The sequence below is a fragment of the Globicephala melas genome, chromosome 1 (genome assembly GCF_963455315.2).
Source record: "Globicephala melas chromosome 1, mGloMel1.2, whole genome shotgun sequence".
Lineage (NCBI taxonomy): Eukaryota > Metazoa > Chordata > Mammalia > Artiodactyla > Delphinidae > Globicephala > Globicephala melas.
Genome location: NC_083314.1, coordinates 93,643,555 through 93,663,516, shown reverse-complemented (window position 1 = coordinate 93,663,516; position 19,962 = coordinate 93,643,555). Strand labels below are relative to the sequence as shown.

Genomic DNA, 19,962 nt, shown 5'->3' with positions numbered 1-19,962 from the left:
CTGAAGAATCTGCGGACATTCATGCTTTCTAGCAGGCTTTCAAACACACTAGTTGAAGTGCAATCTCTCTGTAACCCAAAGTGACTGGAAATATATTAGACCATACCATTCTTACCTCAGAGGGAAAAGGGAAGTTTGTACAATACATCTGATCAGTAGCTTTAGTTTATTCCTTCTAAAACCTTATAAAAATGTTAATTTTGTAAATTATACTAAGTAAAATTTTCCTGTTGCATGTATTCCCTTAACATTGTTTTTTTTGCGGTAGCGGGCCTCTCACTGTTGTGGCCTCTCCTGTTGCAGAGCACAGGCTCTGGACGCGCAGGCTCAGCGGCCATGGCTCACGGACCCAGCTGCTCCGTGGCACGTGGGATCTTCCTGGACCGGGGCACGAACCCGTGTCCCCTGCATCGGCAGGCGGACTCTCAACCACTGCACCACCAGGGAAGCCCCTTCCCTTAACATTTAAAAATATTTCCTGACAATGGAATCATCATAATCTTGGAATATGTCATTAATAAGAAAATATTAATAGAATTAATGAGGGGCCAGACCAGTATCCTTTGTACTTTCTTGACAATTCATTATAGCATCAAAAAACAAAGTAGAAAGAAATAAAATACTCACACATGGGCAAGGCTTGACAGCATCACTCGGAAAAAATCCAACCTCTCCAGATGTTAAATTTCTACCCTAAATTAGAAAAAAAGATGCCAGTTTTGAGAACAAATTTACTATAATGATGATCCCATAGCAGTAGATGCATAATGTTGTCAGTTGGGATCCTCAGAATTACTTCCACATTGTATCCAGTCCTAAGCATTAACTGACTATGGCTCAGGAAGGGAAGCATAAGCAGAAAGGTTTTAAAATTGTTAAACTTTACATATGGCTTCATATCACAATTATAAAATAAGAATTCAAGTTTGACTTTCCAATCTACCATTCAATTTTGTTAACTTCACACCCCTCAATCCTATAATAGAGATAATAGCATACTATATCTTTCAAATTTATATTCATAAATACAAGTAGATCACATTGGTTTTGTGTAAGCTCATAATTAATTAGGATATTGGTATCCCTAACAGAACTCATGAGAATGTTCCTCCAACAGGATGAGACATTTCAAGACATGTGGAAATGGAAAACAGAACATAATATGACATTTTAGATGATTTTCAAATTTAGGAGAAAGAAACAGGATACTGATTAAGGGAAAGGGACAGTTAAGATGTTGGAAGAAAGGATTACGACTCAAAACTCCATTGTAAATGAGAAAAGAGGGAAGAAATTAACAATAAGAAATGAATTTATTCTTGGAGACCTTTGGTCAAATTCCTCTTTAAAACAATCTCATGACACAATTGTTTACCTTTTCTAGAAAGACAAACTGTACTCAAAACATACTGCAACAGGGCTTCCCTGGTGGCGCAGTGGTTGAGAGTCCGCCTGCCGATGCAGGGCACACGGGTTCGTGCCCCGGTCCGGGAAGATCCCACATGCCGCGGAGCGGCTGGGCCCATGAGCCATGGCCCCTGAGCCTGCGCGTCCGGAGCCTGTGCTCCGCGACGGGAGAGGCCACGACAGTCAGAGGCCCGCGTACCGCAAAAACAAAACAAAACATATGGCAACAATAAGCACATGTAATTAAAAAGTTCTTGTGAGATTATTTCTCCTTGTCCAGATATTGGGCTTGTTTTTATTTGCCATTTAACCATTGCTTGCTTCTCAGTAGCTCAGATGAATAAGTTGCATTATAATTGAATGCTACATGCTCTATTATTTTTGACAAAGAGTAACAAAAAACGATCAGAAAACATCTCCCTCTTGAAGTAGTATCGCTTTGTTCCCACAGATCTTGGCTATGAGTTTGTGGAGGAAATTTTAAAAAGTGGGAATCTAGAATTCAAGACAATGATGAGGAGGAAGACGAGGAGAAAAGGGAAGATGGGGGAGGGGAGAGTGGGAGAGAGAGAAGGTAAGTGGAGCAGAAAAGGGGGAAGAGTCAGAGGTATGGGGAAAAGGAGGGAAAAAAGAGAAGAGGAAAGGGTGGGGTTAGGATAGAAGGAGATCAATTACGTAACCAAGCAAGGAGAAGATAATAATTTTGGCCAGGTTCTCAAACCACATTGCACTTGCATATTAGGGAAAAGGTAAGTGAACAAGAGGGGTATTCATTCATTTAGTCAACAAATACAGTATCTCATGTTTGGTTAGACACTGAGAAAAATGCAAAAATTCATAAAACAGTTCTTGTTTTCCCCTGTATTTTCAGAAGATATGTATACACCTAATTATAATACAAAATAGAAAGGACTAAATACTGAAAGAGGTACAGGAGATGCTATGGAAATTCAAAAGCTAAACTGAGTATTGGGGGTTTGCCAAAAAGCTACATGGAAGAGGGGGCACATGAATGTAAAATGTGCAGGGTTTAAACAAATAGAGATGGAAATGGAGAACATTCTGAAAACAAAATACATCAAGAGAAAGGCATGGGGCTAGGAAATTACAGGATGTGCATGGGAAATGCAAATCATTCCCTTTAAATGGAGTCTAATAATGAGTAACACTTATTGTACCCCTAACTGTATGCTAGACACTGCCCTGAGTGTTTCATTTAATCCTTATAATAATCCTTTGTCGTAGGTCCAACTACTATCCCTATTTTAAAGGTGAGAAAAATGAGACATAGAGGAGTTAAGTGATTTGACCATGATCACAGAGCCAGTAAGTGACAGAACCAGAATTCAAATTCAATTGTTCTAACTTCAGAGTTTTGCACTGCTTCTCGCTACAGTGTAAGACTCATAAAAGGGCACAGTAGAAAGAAAGCTAAAAGGTACTAAGGAACCAGTTTGACAGTGATATCTGAATTTATCATTGGCCATGGGGTTTCAATAAAGGGGTTATATTATATTTTAGAAGAACTAACCTGGCATCAGTATGCAAGCTGGCTTATAGATGGGCATGACTTTATAGGTGAGAATAACATTAAAGAAATGGTGTCATAGAAAGGGAAGGAGGTCTGGAGGAAGGGAAACAGGTGCTAGAGACATCATTTAACTACAGTGTTTGGGACCTGCCTATGGATTAGATATGGGAAGAGAAGACTATGGGAGTTAAAGATTGGGGGAAAAGTCAAGGATGGAGGTGATCCATCCAGATAACACAGATTTAGATGGCAGTCATATAGAGGGGAACCTTGAAGTCACAGGAGCAATAACGTTGTGGAAGGAAATGTAGACAGAAGAAAACAATACTTAGAGAAATGAGTCTAATTAGAAGGCAGGAAGGAACCACCAGGAGGGAGGAGAATCAGACACTAGAGTGTGATGGCAGCACAGTAACTATAAGGTTGGAAGGAAATGTTCCTTTCATTCAACTGTATTTACTGAGTACTTTTTGGTGCTTTATTTTAAGCATGACACTGAGATACCAGTAAGTATAATATCTGGGGACTATATGACTAGCTAGACCCTTATATAAATATAAATGCACCACGATGCTACCTGAGTAGAAAATATAAGGGTGTGCAGGTGGGAACCATGTACTGACCAAGGCTCATAAGTGAAAAAAAGGGTGATTGTTTTAAAGTAAAATAAGACCTCTGAGAGTACACCAAAGGAGGTAAGTCTGTTTTTCAGGGGAAAGGCCTAAGCAAGAGCTTTACAATGGTTTTTTAAAACCTATATTTGAAGATGTATCAACAAATTGGAAAACTTTGGCAATTATAAGAACGGTGAACTGTCAATTCCTATCCTTCATCAGAAAAAGAACAAAAGGTCTTACTCTATTGGATGCAGAGTTCGGGAAAAGCAGTGATATTCTGTGACAGTGCATTTAACACTATTGGAGAACTCCCAGGAGAAGGAATTTTTCTCACTAAGCAGACTACTAACATCATTCTGAATTTTTTCCTTAATGAAATGTCCTAGCAGTGCAGGCTACATTTCCTTAATGGTCACAGGCATCCCTCAGATGACAAAGAGGTGAGAAAGAATTTAACATAACAGACAGATGAATAAGGTCACATTTCCTCACTAATTTCTATGAGATGTCAGTTTCAGCTATGGGAAATAATATGTGCTATACTTAATGATTTTCCACTTATAAGGCAGTAGCCATCCTACAACATTTGGAAGATTAAAAAACAAAGTAGTGTGTAGGTGGGGTGTCTTTGGTTCCCTGGTGTTTGTGTGTGTGCTGTGCATTGATCACTCATTAATACTAATGGGCGGAGCAGCTATCAATCTCCTACGCATGGATGGAACTGCAGACTGTAGCTATGAAATCAACCATTTTCAAAGGCAATGACTTTGTACACTTTATGTGATCTATTTATGAAATTTTTACTAACCTTGATAAGAGACATGTAGCTGAATTTCCTTTTTCTTTACTTTTCCTGTGTGGGCATTTTATTCCGGGTCAGATAATCAACTTGTCATTCCTTTTATGCCTATTACAAATGCCAGAGATAGGGAGTCTTCTTTTCGTTATCCTCCTGTCTGATGTTTGTTTTTGTGAGTCCCTTAACATCTTCAAGGTCAACTTGAAAACATTTACAGTTATGTGTCATCTGATGTACCATACAGTGCTATCATCTTCATATGCATTTAGTCTACAGGGCATTCTCTACGTTATGTGATGGGACTTTTGTAAATCTAACAGTATAGTTTGGGTCATTATGAAAATATTCTCTTTGGAAAGTACCTGAGAGAATAGGTTATGGGCTGTATATGGTAAGAAAAGATGCACCTTTATAGCTTTCATTAAATGTTGCAGACATAAAACAATATTAAATTATAATTCATAAAATAATCCCTTTTTTCCTGAAAAGCAAGTTGCTTCCTGTATAAAAATGAATCAAACAGAAAATTGACAACTGTCTCTGAAATTCCTGAATGTCACAAATATAAATGCATATTCAGACATTTATTCCTAACTGACCTTTGGTTATAACGATTTTTCATTTTTCTTCAGTAGGAAACTACAGGGACTCATAATGAATTAAAACTACTTAGAAATGCTGGTAGAAATGATATTTACAATCTACCTATATGGAGAAAAGCATTAACGTATGCTAGAATGGCAGAGCTAAAACTGCATTTTTAAACTCATAAACAAGGATGGCTGAAAATGATAGAAAATATCCTCCGAAAATCTTAATCGTAAATTGCTTGGCTCCTAACTTTGTACAAAGGAGAAAAAATTGCTTTAAGAAAAATACAGAGTGTCTTTTCCCTGTGGCTCATTTATCCCCTTAATACCACCTGCACTGGAGCTTTAATGCACTCCTGGAATAGCACTGAACAATTTGAAACAGATGTGGAAAGCTGAATGTGAAAGGGACAGATTAATGGTTATTTATGAAAGATGGGAAGTTCTCCCAAGTTACAATGCCCTAAACACTTTCAATGTATGCATGATGGTGCCGTGGAGATTACTAAGCGATTTATCACACATGGGTAAGGGCCAGAGCAACTGTCACTCTGGCCAGTCACTCTCTCACTGTCAGAAATACACAGTCTGCCATGGGGGGCGGCGGAGGGGAGATGTACAGGGTGGCCATGAATTATGGGAATACAGGTGAATATACAAATTAATTGACTGAATGGATGGATAGCTTTTAGCAAGCACTACTTTGGGAATTATTCTGACCGGCTTCTTTTTTTTTTATTCTTCACTTTTTGTGAGTACGTGAAATGGAACCAAAGGACCAGAAAAGGAGAGAAGACCACGACAAAGAACCTATCTGAAATTGGCCTTTGGTAAGGAATGATCTCTGATGATAGTTGCAGCCACACTGTAACCAGTGTCATCAGTTAGATATACATCAGTGTTAGTTGTTGGAAAACAGAAAAAGGCAGTATCAGACAGCAGGGATGTGGCATCAGAAGAGCTCATTCTCTTCCCAGCTCTGCTATAAAAATCTGTGCAACTGCAGGCAAGCCTCAATGATAAGGAAGAGGATAAGATCTGCCACACAGACCTCACCAGGGTGTTACAAGGATCAAAGAATTAACATATGTGAAAGCACTTGGTAAATGCCAAAAAATCCCTATTCTTTGTTTTTTCCTCCAATATTGCTTTTTGATTGATCTCAATTTTTTTTACTCCTAAATTTTCATTTTTTTTGGTTGGCCTATTCACATGTCATTAAAATAGAAATATCTGGTTCTGCGTATAATCCCACCGTCTTTCTTATTTATATTTATGCAAGTTTGCTAAGCCACAAGTAACAGGCTCTCATATGTTTCACCTGAATAGGAATTAATTGCATTGCAGACAGTCCATTTCTTTATCTCAATGCTTTCTTGCTAGTACACACATTTTTTTCATTGTTAATTGCTTCTTGTATGTTGAGTAAGGTAAGAAACACATTTTTCTACACGTGAACACCATGAAAATTTGCCAGACATAATTGCATATGGTTATACTGAATGGTCCTAACAGTGAATTCCAAAATATTCATGCACACACACAAAGGAACAAAACCATAAACCATGTGCTTTTACCATTTCTCAGTCAAAGGAGAACAGGGTCTTTAACTTTTGTCCAACGTATGAACAGTAAACACAAGGTTTTTCAGAAGGCTGTATGAAACTCACATTCCTGGTATAGTTCATCTGTAGGTAAGTGGCTGTCATAAGCTTAGAATTCTGAATAACTCTAAAAAAACTTGCATCTTGATCTAGGATCTTTGAAATTAAATTTATCTTCACTTTGTAAAGGTTTATAATTGCATCGAGTCATCAAAATATGTGACAAAGGCCTCTTTTATATTTGATGGTTTTTCCAATGCACACAAAATAGTTTGTTTACTATATCTGAAATTTTGGCAGACAAAAGTGTCAAAAACTACAAAAGAAAAGAATTGTGAAATGTACACTAAGAAAAACCCACTAAAAAGCCATAAGCTGTATTTCTACACTTATTAGATGTGAGATGAATATAAAAGCAGAATGAGACTTGAGACTGCAGTATATTTTTCTTGCTATCCAAAAAATGTATTCTGTGAGGTTCTTGGATTTCTCCAGCAGGGAAGGGAACTCTATAGTTATGGGCATCTTGAGGCTTTTTCTCCAGATTCTCACTGGCTAAGACACTATACTACACACAGTGCAATCTTGAATCAAAATCTTATAACTGATGAAAGAAAAATCAGCAAGCAAAAAACCAATCTGCATGTAGGTAAGCCAAATCCTAAGTGGTTACTCAGTACAAAATCTGGAAAGAAAAACACAGTTCTACCACATCTTGGAAGAAATCCTATTTGGGGAGAGGCCACATAGTCCCCAAAATAAATCAGGATTACCAAAGGTCCAAAATATAGATATTTGTTTTTCTACTCCTAACAGACAATTGATGAATGTTTTCCTATCCTTGGTGATTTTAATTTTAAGTAATCACAAAGGAAATATTCTGAGTAATAGCACCTTACAGAGTATATGCTCATGGCAGCATTAGGCATTTTTAAAGAAAGTACTCTTCTACTAAGGACAGAATTAGTATTTTAATGAAAAGTGTATTGGCTTCTTTATTTACACTATGCTAGGTACCAGGAGATTAGAAATGAATAACATGGCTACTATCTTCAAGGATCCCATTCAGATCATGTCTTAACTAGCTTTTGATTTGGTTATTTCCATAGAGTTTTATAGAATTTTGGATCAGAAATAAAACTTTTGTGGTAATATTGATAATTTGATAGGTATAGAGAATCAGGAACCCAGTATTCTCTTCCTGGCTTTCAGATCTTCAGTAAGTCATTTAATCATTCTTGGCTTCAATATTCTCACCTGTAAAATGACAGACTTTGAACCATGAATTTCTGAGGTCTCTTTTACTACTAAAGTTCTTTGTTTATATGATCATGTTTCCCAAGTCCCTACAGTTCTCTGGTCAGTTACTGTTACTAAGAAATATCTGAGCTACAGACTCTTAATTACAGATACTACGTGTCAGTAATTTAATCTGGTTGTACTTATAGAAGAGAACAACATTTCAGGTCCTTAATGACTTTCATTCTAACTCAGTGTGAAGTCTTCCGTTTTCCAGGGTACACAGGATTGACTTGTTAGGAATGACATTCCTTCATTCATTCGTTAGGAATTCACATTACCATGAATAATTAAAATTCAATATATGTTATAATCTGATAAATTACTTGGCCCAAAGCCTTAAGGGTATGCACACGTGCACACTCTATTGAAACCCTTCACAGTATCAAATCAATTGCAGATTGATGGCCCATGGAAGGTATTCTGTGCTTGACACAAACTTGTAGTAATTATGACAGAACATAGCTTATATGGTGGTAAAATAATAGAAGAAAAAGGACCAGAACAGATTTCCTCAGAACTTTTTCCTTAATAATGTTACTCTCTGTTTGGAAAAGAAGAGGTAATACTCTGCTGTTGGAACTTCTACTTAGACAGCAGAGACTTCATCTAGTCATATTATAACCTACATTTTGCCCTGTCCCAAATGTAGGTTATAATGGGAAACACGGGAAAAGTACCAGTAAGAACTGTTAATCAAAAATGCCTGTCTTGAGAGTTAACAATTAGGACCTCACCCACTTTGTCAGGAGGTTTGCCAATTCCCACAATACAGTCTGTACACTTGGAAACATTCCTGCAAACTCAGTTTATGATCTATTCAATCAAAGCCAGTTGGCAGTTACCCAGGGAAAATGATTCTTATAGGCCTTTACTAATGTCTATTATCTTCCATAATCATCTCTCCCGGGCCTCTCTTGTTCTATTACAGCCACATTCTGCCTTTATCTACTTTCCTGTAATTAGGGACCCTGATTTAGCTCAATATTTTGAGGTAAACACCTGTAAAATTAAGATCTCATAATTACAGGACATACTTATACCAAATCAGCCTCTACGCTTTTCACACAGCTTCTAATCTTCTAATGCACAATTTCAATTCTGCCTTGGTTTCTCCTAGGTTTACACAAGGGATGCGCAAGTGGTGAGAGGCAGTGTAGAAGCCAAGCCAAGATCACCTGAGGAACACCTTGAACCTGCTCCAGTACTGCCTAAAAAGGTATCGCTGTCTTGATAAAAACCAAGTTTCAGATTTCACAAAGAAGCGCCCTGGAGTAGGAATCTCACCTAGGAAAAACGGTTCCCAGAGATGTTTACTCTCTGGTTTGTAACGCCAAAGCAATGAGTCTTTTGGTATCAGGAATCAAGTTTTCTTAACAAAAGAGATACGATTCTTTCAGAAATATTTCTTTTGTGTTCTGTTTGCCTCTGATGATGATGCAGTCTGACACTCGAATTTTAGATCAGGAGAAAAAAATGCATAGTTTTAGAAAATTCTATTGTAGCTAATATTCTTGTGTGGTCTAGAAGGAATCAGAAAAGTCTCCTCCTTATTTAGGGCAAAGGAAAAGAATGCTTTGAAGTGACTTGACAACGAAAGTAGCAGGCAGAGATGTTGTTGGGAGGAAAGATCCACTAATTCCCCTCCACTTACCTCCCTTCTTTGGACATCAGAGGGTGTCTGGGTCAGGTCCTGTGTTATAGGACAGATGGCTTAAGCACAAAAGGTCAACAGTTCCCACAAGTAAGCACACCGTTCCCTAAGCAAAGTTTCTTTTCTGTAAACCCCTGTCCCTCTGTTTCCTTCCCACTCTCCTTGAGGTATCTAAGGCCTTCCTGGTCCAAACCTGCTGTGAAGAAAGGGCTCATGATTTTATCCTGTTTATGTCAACTATGTCCTTCAGAATTTATCATTTGTGATTTTATGTCTAATTATGAAGTAAAAAGTTTAATATCTAACTAAAGAAATTTCAAGAATTGGGTATCAGAATTGGATGAGCAGAGTGGTCTTCTATGAGCCTGTGTATATTAGCAGGACTCTTCATATTAAATGTGGGGAAGATGAAATTTTAAGCTTTTTAGAAACCAAACTGATACTCATTTTCCCACTTCTGAAAAATGAAGCTCTTTCAAAATCATTAACAATGATATTTCAAATCAAAATCTTTCAAAATCATTAACAATTACACCAAAATATACTTTTTCTCCTTTTCAATTTTCTTTCAAGTTTACTTCCTATTTCCTATGATTTTTACAACACCAACATGCTTGTGAGTCATTTAAATATTAAAATCCCCATTTTATAGATAAAGAACTTGAGGACACAAGGTTAAAAAGCTCTAAGACTATTCTGAGAGAACAAAGATAAATTTAAATCTGACAAGATGAATGAATACTTTTATGGTTTTTCAAATAACAGCATAAAGTGTAATTTGAGTTAATAAACAATGAATTTGAAAACTTGTAAATAACATATGTGTTATGGAAATAGGAGCTCTAACCAGTTATTCATTTTAAACCCATGGACTGAATGCCTCTTTTATTCTAGGCATTAGAGATGAAGATGTGAAAGCCATGGTTCTTACCTTTCTGGAGTGCTCTAACTGGACAGGGAGACGGATGAATAAACCATTAGGATACAGTATGATGAGTTACAAGATAGAAGTCCTTTTGGTTCAGATAATGTGACCCCCAAATTGAGTCTTGATGGTAAAGAAGGATTTATCTAAGAGAATGTGGGTAGAGGGGAAATTTCAGGCAGAAGGTAAAATATATGTCAGTGACTGAAGGTTTGAGAAAACATGTCTCCTATGAAAAAGATCCCTTCAATTGAATCCTCCAATTTTTTCCAAGTTAGAATGAGAAAAAAATGCCCCTGTAAAAAAATATCACCTGGATTGTTCGTTTGAACACAAATAAATACAGCAGTCATGTGGGAAGCAAAAGTTCTGACAAGGTAAACTAAGACAAGGGTCAACTTGCTGCAGTCACTACCACTGTGTCTTGAGGGCTCAGATGGTGGTAAAGGGGGATTTAACCCCTTTTTGCCCATGGCCAAGTCCAGGGCCAACCCCACCCCTCCCCCACCCCAGGCTCCTTGCCTCGGGACTCCGTGTGGGTAGGAATGCTTCCCTCCTGTTGAGACTCTCCCTAAGCTCAACTTATTTTCTGACTTTTTATTCTTTCCTTTGAGGCAAAGAGTTAAAAAAATTTAAAAAGCAAATACTTCTACGTAAAGCAATGTTTTGTTTCCTGATTATTCTACCAAAACAGAACTAAACTGCCTTTAAAAAATGTGTTTTCCTTAAAGGTATAAAAAATTACAAGTGACTCTCCTAAAACAAAGAAAGGATGCTCTAACATATAGAACTAAAGTAGGAGACCAGAAGTCTGGAAGAGAGTCTAATTTTAATTCTGCACATGCCGTCCTATAGATGGATGATAAATTTGGCCCTTTAAAAACCACAGTTATAATTTACCTTCTTCATGGAGATTTCTGTGAATTAATCAGAATGCGTATAAAAACATTTTCACTCCTTAGAATAAAGATCATGTAGATGTATGATTTGTAAGTGTGAAGTATCACAACTATTTACTAGGTTATTTAACTTTCATTGTGGATAAAAAATATCTTTGGCACACTGATTACAGTTTACTGCTTATAACCGCCTTTTGGTTCCAATTAGCTTACAAAATTCTCCCTGTGGAACATTTGGGTATTCATAAATGACAATGAAGCAAATAAAGCCCCATGATATAGGACACAGGATCCTCATTGTTTCAGTAAGCTTTATTCTAAGAAGAAAACACATAAAAAGCACTCTATTGTAATGGAAACCATAGATGGCATGGCAGGATGTTATATTTGCCTGTTTCTCTCTCTTGCCCTCTTTCCCTCTCTGATAAGTAGAAATCTGTATCTTTTCTGGGAAAATAAAGTTTCCAATATGAACAAATCTCTTTAGGCCAGAAGGATATTTTCCTCAGTTACTAAGCCCTTATTATCACATATTGCAACACGTTTATCATCAGTCCAATGACATGATCAGGATTGTTCCATACGTTACACTCAGTAAAAACTGTGCCTTACACCTACACTAGGAAACACACTAAATGGCCCATTTCCTATTTTATATTCATTTCACTGGAAGGCAATTTTATAGAACTTTCGAGGAAAGAAAAAGACAACAAAAAAGACTGAGAAAACGAATCCCTTCAATGCAAAGATTAAACAGAGAACATTTTTACAGCTCAAGTGGCAACTCATTGTTTGAAAGAAGTTATAATGAAAATGCAGATAGCCCACTCACTTCAATAGCATTAGAAATTACTGTTGTTATAATAATAATACAGACTAGACGAATAGCTATTCAAAGAAAGAAAGTTCCTGATAGATAGTAGAGGATAATTTGTATTCTCTGGACATAGAGTATATAGAAAACATGACAGACTACAATAAAATCCAACTTTCTACACTAATGAGTGAAGTGACTCGCTTGGAAAAAAAAGAAGAAAACAGTTTAGTTTAGAAATCATAATTTCTTGAAAATTTCCAAATAAGCCAAAGCACTTAACTAGTACAAAAGACATTTTTGGAATGCAAATGCAAAGCCACTGTAACAGCCCAGTAGCAATCCTAGATTAATATCCTCAGGTTTAACTCTAGATATATTTGTAACAATATGATTTAAAAAACTCTTAATTAAAAACTTAAAATGGAAACCAGCTGCATCACTTTATCCTGAGCTTTGATCATTCCTCAGATCACTAAGGCCATGAGATTAGAAACCAGTTGTCTTGTTTGTGGTCCTCCCCGGATGAAGCACAGTCAGACACATAGTAAGCAATTTATTAGTATTTGCATGGATGAATTGGTGATCATTCATCCCTGAACTGATGAATGGGTGAATAAATAGAAGCTACTGTTTAACGAGCACTGTGCTAGAACTCTTCCATATTTTATTCTGTATGCATTTTACAGATGATAAAGCTGAGGTGCACAGAGCAAGTAGTCTATAAAGGTTATGCTGCTAGATGGCAGAATCAGTAACTAATACTCAGCAAAATGAGCTATAATTTCCTAAATGCTAGCACAGGAAAGAAAAACACTTAACTTGCTTCTCTGGTGCGAATTATGTACAATCTCAAATGAGACCAAACCAATTGAGTAGAGAACAAAGAGAGTTGCTTAAAAACTATCTTCTCAGAAGCAAATGAAAAAGAAAAACTCCCCAATGCAGGAGTCACATCTGATAGGGTGCAAACCATAAAGCACTTGTCACATTGAACACGAAAACTGGCACATTAACGTACCTGATCCACTGTAAACACACCTACAGACTCACATGATTTCAGAGAATCAAACCAGCAACATTCTTTGTACGCTTAGACCCAACAAGGAAGAGAGTTTTGTTCAGAAATTTAAAAACCATGTCACTGTAGAGCATGCCACTGAGTAAGTACACATTCAGGCCAGTTTCCTACAGTACTTCCCACATGTACAGCCTGTAAAACAAAAGCTGATTTTATCACGACAGCCTTAAAGTATTGCAAGATCTTAATTGCCTTTTGAATCAGACAAAACAATTGTATCAAGTTCAGTATGAAGGGTGCAGCAACTATATTTTCAATGTATACAGATTCTTTGAAAATACACCCTTTACTCGATATCTGTCAGAGCCAAAGTACTGAGTTCATTTTAACACCATATTTTGTAGTTAGTTTGCTATAAATGACCAAATAGTGAGCTGAGGATAATGCCCTAACTCTCATGGAATCTTACCAATTGGATCATCTAGTCAGTGGCTGACATTAAATTTATCTGCGATTGTATACAATCTACTCACGCCTGGGCTCAACACAGACTAACTGTATCCTAATCTCTGGAAGTGGAGTTGTGTGTTGACATTTTACAAGGCACCCCCTCCCAGATGACTCAGTCAGAGTTGTGAGCTCTGCTCTGGTCCAGCCCTGCTCTTGTAACAAATGAAGAAATTAAGCCACATAGCAATTAACTGACTTGACCCAGGCACAGAGCTATTGGGCTACAGATGCATGACTTGAATCCAGGTTTTCTCATTCTGCCACTACTCCTTTCAATAAGGCTAGTATCTGTTAGCTAAAAATCCTTTGACTGGCTTAGAGGTACCCATAAGACAATTCTGAGCCACGCTATATCCTTGTCAGAAATACTTAATGAACTTGTAACACATCTTGGAAATTCAAACAGAGCACTAGCTGCCAGCAGGCATGAAGGGTTCTTCTAAAGACAGGCAACCTAATGTCAAACCAATAATTGGAGCTGATTATTGAAGTGTGAGCTATGTCTGAGCAGTGAGTACAGAGCTGATACTCAATACACACTTGCTGAACTGAACTAAATGTGCTAATTGTTTTCCTCTGTTCTAGACATTAGCCTTTCTTGTTCCTATCATATATCATCCCTTCAACAGATACACACACACGTTTTGTCATCTAGTGGTTCTCATTTCTCCAGAGAGTTTCCAAAGCCATTATACCGTCATACGAGAAACACCTCATGTTTCCAGGCTGCTGAAATGAAATGACAATAATTTCTTTCTTATAGTCTAAAGAGAATAGAAGGCAGTACAATTTAGTAAAAGAGTGCTGGGGCTTCCAGTTCATCACTCCGTCCTAAGAAGAAAGAAGCTGAATGGGCTGAAAAATCAACTTTGCTTGGGTCCATAAGAGAGGGGAAGACACAGGACAATCCTTGGCCCTGAAGACCAGAGAGACAGACAGGCAAACACAGGGAGTCACAGAGGAGGAAACTCACCAGCAGAAACTACTACAAGACCCAGTGCTGACGCAGCGGCGGAAAACCTGCACTGTAACTGACAAGTTGCTGGCCCCTTAGTGACAACACCCCTCAGAGTTAAAAACTCCAGGAGCCCAGTCACTGGGGGAGCCCCACCATATTGTAAGACTTACCTTAAGGAGCTCAACCAGATTCCCATGGTAAATATGAGAAAAAAAATTCCCTCTTGGCTACATGCAGAGGGAGGGCAAAAGGCATTCCCCTCTTAACAAGGCCTGCCCTTAGAGGAAATTAGTTAACCAGAGCACAACCTGCTGGGGTATTTTCAGAGCCTACCGGACCTGGGGAAGAAAAACACTCAACTCCAGCCCACTCTAGCCATCCTATACCACCTTAGAGGGGAGAAAGAAAACTGAAAACAAAACAAAACAAAACCTGTGAGGTTTATCATCCAGAGGCACAAGCTCACTAAAAATGGGACCTAATCATAGGACTAATATGTCCCCTCCTGCCACACTTCACCACACCACTAAAGGCCTATTTACAGCAGTTCCCTTTACCCAGTACCTCACACCTGGCTACCCAAGAAAAAAATTACAAGACATACCAAAAGGCTACTTAACTTCACAGTGCGTTAGTTTGCTCATTTATAAAATGGGGATAATAATAGTATTTTTTATAGAATTTTCATTAGCATTATACGTGTTAATATATGTAAAGCACGCTTAGAACTCTACCTTGTACATAAAAAAGGTACAATGAACACTAGTCATTAGTGCTATTGTTGTCATTATTGTCGCAAGAAAGGAATAAATAAGAAGGAATTCTGTCCAGGTCTGCCGGAAACAGGGCTAGGAGGAAGAAGGTAGATGGGACAGGAAAGGCTTCACAGAGAAGGCTCCAAATGAGCTGGAGTAGCAGCAGGAAGGCGTACACGGGAGGGATGGAGGGCACATAGCATATGGGCCACCCATGAGAGATGAGGTCAGAGAAGCAGGCAAGGATCGGACACAGATCCTCGGGTTCACAAATGCTTCCATTCAGACTAAGAAATGTGAATTCCGTATGGTCGAAGGAAGACCCTGGAAGACTTTAATAAGGGATTATGTAATTCACTGCAATGTGAACTTTGTAGTGTTGGGAGGGTGGCAGGAAGACAAATTCTGGAGGCGAGGAGACCAGTTAGAAGGTGATTTCAGATGTCAAGCAGCAGCTGATTAGAGTAGAAACTAGGCAGTGACCGTAGAGATGGAGAGGAAGAAATGCATTGAGAGCTAGTCAGAGGATAAAAGGAGGCTTATCTGATGACTAAGGAGATGAGGAGGTGGTGAGAGAATGGAAGGAATAGAGAATATACCAAGATGCCAGACGTGAGTGGAGGGCGGTGGATGGATTGGATGGTTATGTCATCAATCAATAAGGATACAGAACACTTGAACAACACTATCAATTACTTGGACTTCATTGGCATTGGTAGGACATCCCACCACAAAAAGTAGAATACACATTCTTTTCAACTGTACACAGAACTTTCTCAAGATAGACCACTTTCTGGGCCATGAAATAATTCTTAATAAAATAAAAATTATTTAAGTCATACAAACTATTTTCCCTTATGATATGGAATTAAATTAGAAATTAAAAGAGAGCGGGGGAAGATGGCAGAAGAGTAAGACGCGGAGATCAACTTCCTCCCCACAGATACATCAGAAATACATCTACACGTGGAACAACTCCTACAGAATACCTACTGAACGCTGACAGAAGACCTCAGACCTCCCAAAAGGCAAGAACTCCCCATGTACCTGGGTAGGGCAAAAGAAAAAAGAATAAACAGAGACAAAAGGATAGGGACGGGACCTGCACCAGTGGGAGGGAGCTGTGAAGGAGGAAAGGTTTCCACATACTAGGAGCACCTTCGCGGGCGGAGACTGCAGGTGGCGAAGGGGGATGCTTCAGCGCCCCGGAGGAGAGCGCAGCAACAGGGGTGCGGAGGACAAAGCGGAGAGATTCCCGCATAGAGAATCGGTGCCTACCGGCACTCACCAGCCCCAGAGGCTTCTCTGCTCACCCGCCGGGGAGGGCGGGGCTGGGAGCTGAGGCTCGGGTTTTGGGTCGGAGCGCAGGGAGAGGACTGGGGTTGGCGGTGTGAACACAGCCTGAAGGGGTTAGTGCACCACGGCTAGCCGGGAGGGAGTCCGGGAAAAAGTCTGGACCTGCCGAAGAGGCAAGAGACTTTTTCTTCCCTCTTTGTTTCCTGGTGCGCGAGGCGAGGGGATTAAGAGCGCTGCTTAAAGGAGCTCCAGAGACTGGCGCAAGCCGCGGCTAAAAGTGCGGACCCCAGAGACGGGCATGAGACACCAAGGCTGCTGCTGCCGCCACCCAGAAGCCTGTGTGTGAGCACAGGTCACTCTCCACACCTTCCGTCCAGGGAGCCTGTGCAGCCCGCCACTGCCAGGGTCCCGGGATCCAGGGACAATTTCCCTGGGAGAATGCACGGCACGCCTCAGGCTAGTGCAATGTCACGCCGTCCTCTGCCGCCACAGGCTCGCCCCGCATCCGCATCCCTCCTTCCCCCCGGCCTGGGTGAGCCAGAGCCCCCGAATCAGCGGCTCCTTTAACCCCGTCCTGTCTGAACGAAGAACAGACGCCCTCCGGCGACATACACGCAGAGTCGGGGCCAAATCCAAACCTGAACCCCGGGAGCTGTGCGAACAAAGAAGAGAAAGGGAAATCTCTCCCAGCAGCCTCAGGAACAGCGGATTAAATCTCTAAAATCAACTTGATGTACCCTGCATCTGTGGAATACCTGAATAGACAGCAAATCATCCCAAATTGAGGAGGTGGACTTTAAGAGCAAGATTTATTATTTTTTCCCCTTTTCCTCTTTTTGTGCGTGTGTATGTGTATGCTTCTGTGTGAGATTTTGTCTGTATAGCTTTGCTTTCACCATTTGTCCTAGGGTTCTATCCGTCCATTTTTTTTTTTACTTTAAAAAAAAAATCTTTTCTTAATTATTTTTTTTATTTTACTTTACCTTACCTTATTTTCTTTTATCCTCTTTCTTTCTTTCTACTTTTTCTCCCTTTTATTCTGAGCCGTGTGGATGAAAGGCTCTTGGTGCTGCAGCCAGGAGTCAGTGCTCTGCCTCTGAGGTGGGAGAGCCAATTTCAGGATACTGGTCCACAAGAGACCTCCCAGCTCCACAGAATATCAAACGGCGAAAATCTCCCAGACATCTCCATCTCAACACCAACACCCAGCTTCACTCAATGACCAGAAAGCTACAGTGCTGGACACCCTATGCCAAACAACTAGCAAGACAGGAACACAACCCCACCCATTAGCAGAGAGGCTGCCTAAAATAATAAGTCCACAGACAACCCAAAACATACCACCAGACGTGGACCTGCCCACCAGAAAAACAAGATCCAGCCTCATCCACCACAACACAGGCACTATTCCCCTCCACCAGGAAGCTTACACAACCCACTGAACCAACTTTAGCCACTGGGGACAGACATCAAAAACAACGGGAACTACGAACCTGCAGCCTGCAAAAAGGAGACCCCAAACACAGTAAGATAAGCAAAATGAGAAGACAGAAAAACACACAGCAGTTGAAGGAGCAAGACAAAACCCCACCAGACCTAACAAATGAAGAGGAAATAGGCAGTCTACCTGAAAAAGAATTCAGAATAATGATAGTAAAGATGATCCAAAAGCTTGGAAATAGAATACAGAAAATGCAAGAAACATTTAACAAGGACCTAGAAGAACTAAAGATGAAACAAGCAACAATGAACAGCACAATAAATGAAATTAAAAATACTCTAGATGGGATCAATAGCAGAATAACTGAGGCAGAAGAACGGATAAGTGACCTGGAAGATAAAATAGTGGAAATAACTACTGCAGAGCAGAATAAAGAAAAAAGAATGAAAAGAACTGAGGACAGTCTCAGAGACCTCTGGGACAACATTAAATGCACCAACATTCAAATTATAGGGGTCCCAGAAGAAGAAGAGAAAAAGAAAGGGACTAAGAAAATATTTAAAGAGATTACAGTTGAAAACTTCCCTAATATGGGAAAGGAAATAGTTAATCAAGTCCAGGAAGCAGAGAGAGTCCCATACAGGAAAAATCCAAAGAGAAACACACCAAGACACATATTAATCAATCTGTCAAAAATTAAATACAAAGAAAACATATTAAAAGCAGCAAGGGAAAAACAACAAATAACACAGAAGGGAATCCCCATAAGGTTAACAGCTGATCTTTCAGCAGAAACTTTGCAAGCTAGAGGGACTGGCAGGACATATTTAAAGTGATGAAGGAGAAAAACCTGCAACCAAGATTACTCTACCCAGCAAAGATCTCATTCAGATTTGATGGAGAAATTAAAATCTTTACAGGCAAGCAAAAGCTGAGAGAGTTCAGCACCACCAAACCAGCTTTAAAACAAATGCTAAAGGATCTTCTCTAGGCAAGAAACATAATAGAAGGAACACACCTATAATAACAAACCCAAAACAATTAACAAAATGGGAATAGGAACATACATATCGATAATTACCTTAAATGTAAATGGATTAAATGCTCCCACCAAAAGACAGAGACTGGCTGAATTGATACAAAAACAAGGCCCATATATATGTGTCTACAAGAGACCCACTTCAGACCTAGAAACACATACTGACTGAAAGTGAGGGGATGAAAAAAGATATTCCATGCAAATGGAAACCAAAAGAAAGCTGGAGTAGCAATTCTCATATCAGAATATATAGACTTTAAAATAAAGACTATTACAAGAGACAAGGAAGGACACTACATAATGATCAAGGGATCGATCCAGGGAAAAGATATAACAATTGTAAATATTTATGCACCCAACATAGGAGCACCTCAATACATAAGGCAAATACTAACAGCCATAAAAGGGGAAATCGACAGTAACACATTCATAGTAGGGGACTTTAACACCCCACTTTCACCAATGGACAGATCATCCAAAATGAAAATAAATAAGAAACACAAGCTTTAAATGATACATTAAACAAGATGAACTTAATTGATATTTATAGGACATTCCATCCAAAAACAACAGAATACACATTATTCTCAAGTGCTCATGGAACATTCTGCAGGATAGATCATATCTTGGGTCACAAATCAAGCCTTGGTAAATTTAAGAAAATTGAAATTGTATCAAGTATCTTTTCCAACCACAACACTATGAGACTAGATATCAATTACAGGAAAAGACCTGTAAAAAATACAAACACATGGAGGCTAAACAATACACTACTTAATAACGAAGTGATCACTGAAGAAATC

At 39.1% G+C, this 19,962-nt stretch overlaps 1 protein-coding gene across 3 annotated transcripts in view; it reads right to left on the bottom strand.

Annotated features, from left to right (window-relative positions):
- Window positions 1–19,962, bottom strand: part of VAV3 (vav guanine nucleotide exchange factor 3) — a 396,567-nt gene that overhangs the window by 49,740 nt on the left and 326,865 nt on the right. For 2 of the 3 annotated variants that reach the window (XM_060301801.2, XM_030868866.3), the window contains exon 21: window positions 628–693. The exons of the other annotated variant lie outside the window; for it this stretch is intronic. In XM_060301801.2, the coding sequence (XP_060157784.1) occupies window positions 628–693 (66 nt within the window). The remainder of the gene's footprint in view (window positions 1–627; window positions 694–19,962) is intronic. 3 annotated transcript variants of the gene reach the window in all.